This window comes from Streptopelia decaocto, assembly GCF_964273445.1.
Source record: "Streptopelia decaocto genome assembly, chromosome: 7".
Taxonomy (NCBI): domain Eukaryota; kingdom Metazoa; phylum Chordata; class Aves; order Columbiformes; family Columbidae; genus Streptopelia; species Streptopelia decaocto.
In genome coordinates, this window is record NC_138661.1 from 33,091,439 (window position 1) to 33,103,040 (window position 11,602).

Below are 11,602 nucleotides of genomic sequence, written 5' to 3' on the forward strand. Positions count from 1 at the left end.
CTAAAGAAAAAAGTTTGCCTTATTATTGTTGAAGTTTGTTACTTAGTTTCCCTCCTGACACAATGCAAACAGAAAGGGCAACTTTGGGGTTTGATCCTGCATTTCTTGCATTCTCAAAAATCCCACTGAAGTCCATCAAAGTATGGCGTACCTGGAGACTGTGGTATCAGGCCCTCAATTACTTCCTCATTACTCAGTGAGATCTTACCTAAAGATTTAATTACGTGACTGGAACACGCATATACTACCCTTTTTTTTTTTGTTCTCATCTGCAGGATGTCAGGAATTTGCACAGACCATTCTTTGAGAAGAAGTATTAAAGAAATCTAAAATGTCTGGATGTCCAAAAGTACTAAATAAAAGTATTTCCCCATCTGAGAGCTGAAAGATTTAATATTCAGACTAATATTTCTTTTCTACAGCTAACGCATCAAATTTCTAATTTGTCAATAGTCCTTTTATAAAAAAGAGAGGTATGTATATTTCTATCCATTTTTAATTATATTTTATGAATTATGATCTGTATATTATTACCTCTCAGCTGCAAATTTACTAGAACACATAAATATAAAAAAGGCTGAGGCCCTGATCCTGCTCCCACAAAAGCCAGCAGAAGGAGATACATAAATTTCTAGAGAAGAATTACTAAGCTTCAAAGTAGGCTTGTGCTAAAGGAAGAATTGTGTGGCATCAGGTGAAGCCAGGTACAAAAGAAATGCACTTAAAGTACAAAATATTATCATATGCAGTTTTAAAATCTCCAAATTTTACAATTATCACATTTTTCAGATTTAAATAGCTCAAAACGGGGGGAAGATTTGTTGGCAATCTCAACAGATATTTTAGGCTGAACACAGAATGCAGGATAGGGCCCAGAATGTTTATATTGAACAATAATAAATTGTCTGTGCTGGGAAACTCAACTTGAACTGCAGCTGGAAAGTTTTCTTTCCTCCTTTTTTTTTTTTTTTTTTTTTTTTCCGCTAACTGATCTGGTTCAACCAGGGCATAGCTGTAATTACCTTCTTCCCATCTACAGCTAATACCTCAGAGCAATAAAAAAATATGAGGGTGTTAAAAATTCAAACACTAATTACGGGCTGTTATATTTACTAAACACACCAGAGTAATAACAAAACTTTCAGCTTCTTGTGGCCAGCACTGCACTATTTGATCTACCAAGTCCCTGGACCCTTTACACTTACTGTATTACATAAGAGTTAACAGCGCACTAAAATAAAATTTGATAAACACATTTATTACCAAACACATATAGCACAACCACTTACAGCTGTCTCCTTTTCCCAGCACAGGTGTACCTCTGAAGAGTTCATTTCTTTGTTGATTTTTGTTTTGGTCTCCAGTTAAGTTATATAAATAGTAGAGCAGTATATTTTGAAAAGGGAAGCATGCACTGTTTTGAGTACCCCATTTAAAGTCTTATAGTAGATATTGGCTAATCCTGCAATTCTTTCTGTTACTTTTCTTTCTGCTACGTTTTCAGGTCTAGCACAGGAATAAAACTCAGACCTGCCTTAGCTCCTAGGTCAGCAATGCCACCATCACCAGTACTATCCCTCGCACTCATATTAAACACACACGGTGTGGTTTTCTAGCACTTAATATGAATAGAGGTGTATGGGTATTTGGGGTGTCAAACAGCTGTCACAAACTGTCACCTCCACAAGAGAAACCTTGGCACACAACAAATTAAACTACACTTCTTTTTGGCTATCAGTATTCATAGCCAATCAGTCGAAATGCTCCTCGTATTTCATGTGCAAATAAAACCAGGAGGGGAAGACCCGTGGATCAGAATAGAGGGCCAATACATAAAACAGAGGAAACAACATGCTGTCTCTGTCCTTCTGAAGTGGCTCATCATCACCCCTGCACCAACTTTCACCAAATGAGATCTAGCCTGAGGCTATATATTAAATATGCATATCAAAGCAAATGAAAAAATAAACCTGGAGAGTCAAATTGGACAAATTTGCATGCTTGAACTACTACATTTTTCAGGTAGATGCTCACAAAAGATAGCTCATTTTTTGATAGTATGGCATGTTTATTTTAGCCATTTTTAAAGCTTTTATTTCTCTATGAATAAAAGTGGATTTCTTCCTGCTGGTACCTTGTACAGTGTAAATACAAATGTGTACACACACAGTAGTTTGACTAAACTATAAAAGAGTGTTAAAGGTTTGTTTTGTTTTGGTTTGGTTTTTTTTTTTTTTTTTTTTAGGAAAACAAGCCAATATTAAAAAAAAAAAAAAATCCAATAAGGAGACACGTCTCCCAAAACGCATGAATAAAATGTAACTATGTGATACAACTCTTCATTTCCCAGTTGGTGTTCTGGTTGCACAAATTATTGCTTCCTTTCAAAACAAATAGCAGGGGGCTAAAGTAAAAATGTTATAGCTCAAATCTCCAGGAAATAAAAGGCTTTAAATTATAATACCCAATGAAGTGGTAAACCCTAACGGGTGCAAGATAAATGGGTTGTCATATTTATTTGAGTTTGTTTTTTGGGCCACAAAAGCAAGTGGAGATTCTTCTTAGGGAAGATAATACTTATCAAATTATCAAAATGCTAACCCCCTCCACCCCTGTCCTATCATTGTGTGTGAATTTAAATATTATAATGGCGCACTGCAAATTGGCTTGAGCATTCGCCATCTGCTAGAACCCTAAACAGGCTAGTTTATCTAATCTCTTCAATATAAACATAAGCATGCTCCATTTCTACACTTCCACTTGAAACACAGTCTTGTAAAGAAACTGTACTGGAGAAATATGTATCCTCTTTTTTTTTTTTTCTCTTGCTCTGAATGATACACAATGACCTCGTATCTTTCAGGTTGCCATTCATTTCAAGTTATTTCGTAGTAGTCTCCCAGAATGCTTATGCACATGAATTTAGGGTTGTGAAATGACATAAACCAAATATTTTTGAAATAGTGTCATGCCTCATAGAGTTTATTATCTACATGTGAGATAGCTGATAAGCAGAGAAACTTTCAGGAACCCCAGCATACATCTTTTTTTTTCTCTCAAAATAAGATATTTAAAATGTAAAACATTGCAAAAACCTTGTCCTTCAATGTTTACCGAACACAAATGAGAAAATGAAAGCTAAGGCTTGGGTCCAAAAATATTTCTCGGGCTCTGGAACTAAGTCGTGCCAGAAGGGGGGCATTTAGAAGAATTTATTACTATTTTATCTCCCAATTAAGCTTCAGTCCAGGTCTAGCGTAATTATCAAATACACACACAAACAACAGGTTTTCAAAGGAAACAAAAGCTCCTAGAAAGCTCATTCTCCCTGGGCTTGCAGCTACTCTCCTTAACACACTGGGAAATAAAGGCAGGCGCCTGTGCAGAAAGCATGTTTAACTTCACACCGGGTGTTAAATTAATATTTCAACCGCTAAAATATTAGACTGTATCATTTAGATTATGAGTTCAATTGAATCCAAAACTGTGTAAACCCCTTTTCCCCCCAGGGAAGCGTTCCTATAAATAAACTAGAGTTCACACCCACTCTTTTTAACCAGAGCTATTCCTTCCCTTTTCTGCGGTACCAGCTGCAATCTCTCCGTTCACATCCCGAAGTCTCTCCGCGTTTACGTCTTTGGAAGGATCACACGAGTCGCTTCAAAACCCGGAAAAACAAAGGCACTCTCTTCACCACGCACACCGACGTTCAGTCCTACACACATAACACTAACTCACCAACTCCTAAAGTGTTAAAATCAACGCTAACCTACGGTTACTCAATCATCATTCTCTCCAGCTTTCTGTAATACATTGTTAATAATTGCTTCATCAAGGTTACTGTCTTTTATTATGAAGATGCTTCAGGCGCTTGGCAATAAGTCCATATTCTGACAATAAGTTGCTATAAAGCACAAGCATTGGAAACTCTAATGTGCTAACCCCTTTTTTTTAATGCAATATAGTATTGCCAATAATTCTCATCACTTGTCATCCCCACGAGAGGGGAGGGGGGAGCAAATCAGCAAACTTTCTCCCTAACTTTCCTGTCTCTGCTTCCTTACATTGCTGCATTGATTACAGAGTTGGCAAAGAAGAAGAGAAAGCACCGATCTCACATCAAACCGACAGTTTGCTAGCTCTGCAAGCCACCCAGACCAGGAAACTATACAAACCATTGCAAACTCGCTGCTTTACAGATAGAAACAGAAGGAACATTTTGCATTTCTACAACTTTCCAAAGCGAGAGGGAAGAAAGAGTACAGATGGGATCCGAGGTTGCAAGAGGTTAAAGTAGCAATAATAATACTACTCATAGACAACAGCAGCAAAACAATGAAATCGGGGACAAGTCCTCCTAAGCAGGTGAAAGTCTTTAAAAGTGCCATAAAGAAATCAGAAAGACTTACATGATCAGCTAAATTTGTGGAAGATCCTGAGAGTTCTTCGTGGTCTGATTTGGAGCTGCCATCCCTTTCATCAATAACGAGGTCTATTGGCATTTTTCCTTTCAAACAACTAATGTACCGATGGCAGAAGTTATCGCACAATTCATGAACCTGAAAAGAGGAACGAAAATAATAGCATCAATAATGGCAAAATATCAGGTTGCAACTCTTTTTTTTTTTTTTGGGGGGTGGGGGGGGCAGCAAGAACAACCCTCTCATCTACTCCACAAGTTACTCTAATTAAGGGGCACAACAGTTGAACGGCAAGGAAACAATAGAGAAATTGTTGCAGCACATATTATTCTCTAGAGACTTGCCGCAGCAACAAGTTAGAGAGAGAGAGATAGTGGGCTCAGTCTGGTGTGCAAAAGAAAATCCGATTTGACGATAACATCAGAACACTGGGAGCTGGACTCGGGCGGTACCTCTGGAACATCCACACAGCCCATGCAGGTACAACTAGTCACTCGGGACAGGATCGGTTTAAACTGGGGCTAAAGTAAGGTCTGTGTGGCCGGCAGCAGCAAAAGGAAGGTACTCGCGCAGGCTGTGGGAAGAGTCGTTCTCGTCCCAGGGCACAGCCCCCTCCCCACGCCGCGCAGGGGCCCCCTGCCTCTTCCAAACATTTAGTGCTTGCTTGGGGTTAACACGCCTGCCAGAGCTGGAGAAATGCAGGAGTGCTTTCATTTCTCTTTTCGTTAAACATATTATTTCCGAGTCAGGAAAACAGTTTCTGCTGAAGGAAGGGATAAGAAGGATGGAAGGGGTTTAATAACATACACATTTCATGACTCGGTTGAAATTACTCTGAAAAAAACAAAAACAAAAACAGCCGGTCTGGGCTGGGCATGGCTGTCGAGTGTCACATGCTCTGATGGCACAGGTTACGACACCACACTGCGTTTCCCCTGTCTCCTCTGGCCATGTTTACAAGTCAGCCAAACAGTCAAGGGGGGTGGGGGGGTGCTGGGAGGGACAGAGGTGCTAGGGAAGGAATGGCTTGCCCCCCGCCCACCTCCGTGACTCTTACCTTTTCTAATTCCAAAAGATGAAACCTTAGTACTTGTATTGCTTGGATCATCTGCAAGAAAGTTTTGAGCAAGGGGTTACGTGGGAGACAGGAGCACGGGTGCTGTGCAGAGCTGAGAGCCCAAGCGGGCAAGGGGAAGAAGGGGATTGTCAGGGCGCGCAGTCATTATCCAGGATTTTAGCTCATTGGTCACGCTTGAACAATTTTGATCAACTTTAACCTAAGCACTTGATTTTTATCATATTTATTCCAGGAGCGGTGATTAGTGCTTTATTACCGCGATCTTGGAGAAAACCTCTTCCTCTCTTCCTCGCTCCCTCTCAACACCTCGGCCCTTATCCCTGAGGGTCCGCAGAGAAGTCAAACACACACTCCCACCCTCCCACCGCCCGCGGGAGAAAGGGCGGGGGGGGGGGAGGAGGAGAACATGAATAGTTTGGTATCTTCTTTACAAGCGGATTTAGCCACTTTGAATATTAAAATCGTTCACATTAGCAAAAGAATTACGTTAGGAATCTCCAGCTCTCTCCTCTTAAGCAGTTATTTCCTTCACTTCAGCTTCCCGCGGCTTTCAAACACAGCTTTGCAATGCGCTGGGGTTCGAGAGTTTGCCCCGGCGCACTCTGAAAGTGCAGCTCTTCGAAGCCTCTTGACGGTAGCTCCCCGACTCTCCCCCCACCCCAGCCTGCGCAGCCCGAGTGCTCGGGCCGGCACCCGCCTGCCCCAGGCCCCGGACTGCGGAGTGCGCTTGCCGGCAGTTGGCAGCGGGGTCGGGCAGGACGGGATGGGAGCGGGGCAGAGGGGTGAGTAGGCCTTACCAAATTGTCCAACTCTGGATTTGAAGAAAAAAGTGGTTTTTCAGCGCGGACCTGCAAGAAGAAGAAAAAGCGGCGTGAATTACAACTCCTCTCCTCAGGCCTGTAACCTAATCACTTGAAGGGGAAAAAAAAGCCCTGTGATAAAACCGGCGGGTACAGGTCGGATCAAAACCCGGCTGGACGCCCCGGAGTCACCCGTGCTGTGAAGAGGACCCTGCACCGCTCCTGCCAGCCCAGTGCCGAGCCGGCCGCCCTTGCCACAGGAGCCCTCTCTTTTTAGTCTCCTGCCTTCTTCCTCTCGCTCCCTCTGCCTCCAAAACTCGGGCACGGTTACACTTCCCTTTCATTAATGCAGGAGGGCGAGGGCCAGGAGGCTCGGCCCGGCAGTGCGGAGGGGCTCCCGGCGCAGGAGGGTCGGGACCAGCCGGCCCTTCAGCGCAAACCCCGCCGCTGCCCTCCCGTCCCGGCGGCGGCCGGAGAGGGGGCGCCGGGAGGGGCGGGGGTCCAAGGGGGTCTCCCCCCTGCCAGCGCTCGGCCGTGTGGGTCGAGGAGCTGAGGACGTGACGGGAGTGCTGGGAAGGGCTGGGGGCGGGGGTATAGGTGCCGGACCTGTTTGGCGAAGACGGCGATGTCCTCGTTGAAGGAGTCGGAGGAGCAGACGTCCCCGCCGGCCACGCCGGGCTCCCGGGGCGTGCAGGTCGCCAGCTCGCACTTCTCAAAGACCAGAGCTAGGAGGGGGAACAACGGGTGCCTACCGGGCAGTGGCACACAAAGAGAGGGGAGGGGGTGGGGGAGAGGGAGAAAGAAGAGCTCTAATCAACAAGTATTTCTTTTTAATGCACGGACACACAGACACGGACACAAGGACACAGCCGTGCTCTGCAGCCTCGCAGTACTGCTTCGGGCAGAGCAGGGGAGAACAACATTTTGAAATAAAAACGCGGCTTTTGGTGGTGTGGGCTTTTCTTTTTTTTTTTCCGTTTTGGAATTGCGATGCCCGAGCCGCATCCCCCGTGTAGTCCCCACAGATGAGGACAAAAGTGACCTCTCCGCCAAACGCACAAGGCACCAAACACGCTCATGCAGGCAGCAGCTCAGCTGGGAATCCTACACAGCTTAAAATAACGCGAAACCTGGAAGATCCCATCCCTACCCTCCAGCTATGACCTAAAATGAGAAGCACGGCTAGGCAAACTGCAAACTACTTAATACGTAATTTTATTTTTCAAGAGGCCTGGTAACAGAAATGTGGTGAAGTTTCCTGGCTTAGGAAGCACACCCAAGTAAAATACCAGCTGTCCAGATAAGTGAGCTGGGGAGGGAGTGGAGCGAGGGAGCACTTTGCGAAATATTTTCCCATAGTTGGGGTAGTCAGAAAAAATGTATATATTTAATCTGCGAGCTAAGTAGTAAGCATGCATTTGTCTCTTTTCCCATTTGGTGCCTGATCAAGGCCTCACACTCTGTCATATATGTTACTATATTTCCTTTTAGGAAAATTTAGTATTTTTTCTAAAAGACACTGAAGGGAATCAGTGTCATTCTCCACAAGAAATACCCTAGCACAGGTTTGAGTTTTATTTGCTACATGTTTCTTTTTCATCTTGTTCTTCCTTTCCTAAACAGAAAGCCCAACTCAGTGCCCCCAATGTATTTATTCATTCTGTCTCAGAGAAGAGCTGCTTGCGAGAGCGAATCCCTTTTATTCTTACTACCTTCCGAGATGTGAGTGGCTTTTTATTTACAGTGTTGGAAAACTGTTATTATGGCACGAAGGAGAACACCAGAACAACACTTCTCCGACTAAAATCCAGAGCAATGAGAGCCGCCTCTCCTGCCTGAACTCCTAACTGGGGCCTTTCCCAGAAAGACAAAAACCCACAAAGGGGAACAAAAACAGAAAAAAAAAAAAAAAAAAGGACAAGGCAACACCACTTCCCCCAGTCCAGCCTCTCTTCCCGAGAGGTCTGTTTTTCCAGGACCCGTTTCCCGTGGGTGCTGGCACCTCAGCTAAGAGTCAGGCTGGGATTGCACTCGCCCCGAAATTGCCAGCAGTGGCAATGCCACCCCGCGGGTCTCCCTCCGGAGCGGGCGGCTGGGGGCCCCCCGACCGCCGCCCTCTCACCGGGGCTTCCCCCCCGCCCCGCTCCGGGGCTCGGCTCTCCTCCGCCGCCCGCCACCGCGTCCCCGCGGGAGCCCCCGCCGCCCGCCCGCCCCGCTCCTGCCCTCGCCGCTCCGCGGGCACCGGCGCTGCGGAGCCGGGCCATGGCGCCGGGCGGCCCGGCGGCACCTACCCGTAGATCGCATCCTTGTCCCGCTTTAGGGCGTCGTTGACAGCGGAGCCCATGCTGGCCGGCATGACATTGGGGTGCGGGGCGTGGGCACCGTAGTGCTGTCCGGCGTGGAGCGGCGGCCCATGGTTGAGGTGGTGCACCGGGGGGATCGGCCGGGGGGCGTGGGGGTCCCCGTACATGGACGCCGGCACCCCTACTCCGTCCATCCCGCCGTAGTGGGGCAGCTCATCGTACTGTCAAAAAACGGGCCGGAAGAGAAGAAAGAAAGAGAAAGGGGGGGGGGGGGGGGGGAAGAGAGGAATAAAAAAACAAACAAACAAACACAACAAAAGTCAGAAGAGAGTAAAGCACCCGGACAGACACGAACAGAGCAAAACAAAACAAGAACAGCCACAACAGAGAGAGAAATGTGCAAAATGAAAATCAACAGGGATCGGGAGCAGGGGCTGGAGAGGCTGAGGAAGGAGTGGGGGTGCAGGGAGAGGTAAAGGGGGAAAGTGTGTGTGCCTGTGTGTGCGGGGGGAGATGGTCCTCTTCAGCACGGGCAGGAGAAGCCCTAACAAGGAAACGGGGATGAAAAGGAAGGAAACGGAGGAGAGAAACTAGAGTTACTCTGCATTAGAAAGGAAGGACAAAAAAATAAAACATAAATGAATAAACAAGCAGAATCAAAAGCAACTATATAAATAAATCAACACTGGGAAAGGGAGAATAAAGTTAGGGTGCATCGGGGGGGGGGAGGGGGGAAGATAAAGGGGGAAATAATCTGAAAGTTACCAGAAACATTATTTAGAAGCAATTCCCCTTGTCCTTGTCAAAGCCAGAGACAAAAAAAAAAAAAAAAGAAAAAAGAAAAAAAGAAAAAAAAAAAGAAGGCAGCTATATGTGTATACACATATATACGTCCGTATATACACAAACACACATATGTGTTTCTTAGTCTTTCCTAGGCAGCGGCTGTAACGGCAGCAGCAGCAGCAGCGAGCTTTCCCCTGTGAAACCCGTGCTACTGAGCAGGCAGAGAGCAGGGAAATCGCGCTGCTGGGGGAAAAGCTAGAGAGGAAAAAAGCGTGGAACAATTGCAGAGAGAGACACACACAGAGAGACACTCACGCACACACACAAAAAGCTAGTGAATAATTTTTGCTGCTATTTTTTAATAGTGGCCGCCATCATCAGCAGCAACAGAGGAGAGCAAATCGGACAGGCCCCTCTTAAGAGAGGATTTATATATAGGTAAGTGTTGGAGATTTAAACCTACCCTTTGCGCCATCAGTCTGCGCTCCAATAAACTCCTGGATGTGTCGTATATTTAATATCCCAGTCCAGCAAAGAAAGTGATTTAGAGTGAAGAAGATTCCTTTTTTTTTTTTTTTTTGCAACCCACTTATAGACTTCTCCTATCCTCCAATATGGGTAAATAATAATAATAACAACAATAACAACAACAACAATATATAAAAAACAGTCAAGAACCACGATGAGTTTCTGTGTTTTCTTCTTTTTTCTCTCTCTCTTTCCTTTTTCTCTCTCTCTTTTTCCTTTTTTCTTTCTCTAAGGAAAAAAAAAAAAAAAAATTGTCAAGCCCCCAAACTGAAGGTTACGATCGGCCCGTCAGCAACCCACATGTAACCAAACTGTCGTGTCTCATGGCTTTTTGCCACTCCAGCTGTCAATCAAAGCCAGGGAATGTCAAGGTAGTGAATGAATGATGGTTGATGATGATGAAGAAGAGAGGAGGAATCTTTTTAACCCCGGTTTCTTCTTCCAGTAACTCCGCGCTCGGGTTTTGCCTTTTAGGATCGCTATAGGGCTGGTTTTTGTTGTTGTTTGTTTGTTTTTTCTTTTTTTTTTTTAAGTACTGTGAAGGGGGATGGGGAAAGATGCGAAGAAAAATTGAATAGTTTGCAAAGCCCGGACTTCCCCCTCTCTCTTTTTTTTTTTTTCCTCCTCCCGGTAGGTATTTTGTCTCCCTCTCTCTCTCGCTCTCTGAGATGAGTGAGTGTCAGTAAGTGTTGGCAGGTTGGCTGCTGGCTGCCTTATAGAAGAGGCTCAGTTTTGCAGCGCTGATCGGCGGGAGAATGAAGTGACGGAACCCGGAAGTAGTGGTGGCCATAGCCAGTCCTGCAGCGCGGCGGCGGCGGCGGCGGCGGCGGCGGGGAGCGGCGGCGGCGGGGAGCGGCGGGGAGCGGCGGCGGGGCGCGGGGCGCGGGCGCGGGGCGCGGGGCGGCCCAGCCGGCGGAGCGCCGGTGATGCGCAGCGCGCGGCAGGGCGGCCGCGGCGCCGCGCGGGGGGAGCCGCGCAGCAGCCCCTGCCCCGAGCGGAGCAACGCGTGTAGGAAGGAGCGAGCGAGCGAGCGTGCGAGAGAGAGGGAGGGAGGGAGGGAGGGAGCAGAGAGGGAGGGAGGGAGGGGAGGAAGGACAGGGAGAGTGCGTGTGTGCGAGAGGGGGGAGAGGCAGGGGAAAACTGCAGAGAGCGAGAAGAAAAGTGCGATAGAAGCCCAGCCCCGGGTTGGTTTGCGCTAGATTATTTTAGCAACAAAATACCTTCCGATTAACCGCGATGTTTAGCGTCTGATTTATGCGCTGAATTATTTATTTAAATCGCCGGCTATCGCTGTTGCGGCGAAGAGTATGCGAGTCCTGGGGCACGGAGAGCTACAGCGTACGGGGGGGGCGCGCAAAGTTGATCTTCCCCGGGAAGCGAGCCTGCTCCGGCCAAGTACGCGCCTCTCCTCCAGCATGTTATGTTGCAAGTGTGGTTTCTTTCCTTTGACAATTCATTGTGCTTTTCTAAAAATTAATTTTCCAGGGCATGACGAGAAAGCCTCATTCAAACCGTGTTTGGCACCGCTCTTCATAAAGTGATCGCTGCTATCAAGCGCGCTGTGGATGTCTTGGGGGGAGATGCGCGGGGGGGAGGAGAGGGGGAAATCCCTTTTTAGTTTTGCGATTAGGCTGCCAGGCTTTGAAAAGGGCTTAAAAACAAAGTCATGCTCAGCCTTTTGTAGGA

General features: G+C 46.7%; 1 protein-coding gene across 1 annotated transcript in view; it reads right to left on the bottom strand.

Annotated features, from left to right (window-relative positions):
• The window catches only part of MEIS2 (Meis homeobox 2), a 173,043-nt gene extending 162,357 nt beyond the window's left edge, over positions 1–10,686 (bottom strand). The window contains exons 1-6 of the mRNA XM_082058561.1: positions 9,852–10,686; positions 8,591–8,823; positions 6,906–7,047; positions 6,297–6,347; positions 5,479–5,529; positions 4,410–4,559 (exon numbers count right to left, since the gene is read on the bottom strand). Coding sequence (XP_081914687.1) covers positions 4,410–4,559; positions 5,479–5,529; positions 6,297–6,347; positions 6,906–7,047; positions 8,591–8,823; positions 9,852–9,863 — 639 coding nt within the window. The 5' untranslated portion in view covers positions 9,864–10,686. The remainder of the gene's footprint in view (positions 1–4,409; positions 4,560–5,478; positions 5,530–6,296; positions 6,348–6,905; positions 7,048–8,590; positions 8,824–9,851) is intronic.
• Between the last annotated feature and the right edge of the window lie 916 nt (positions 10,687–11,602).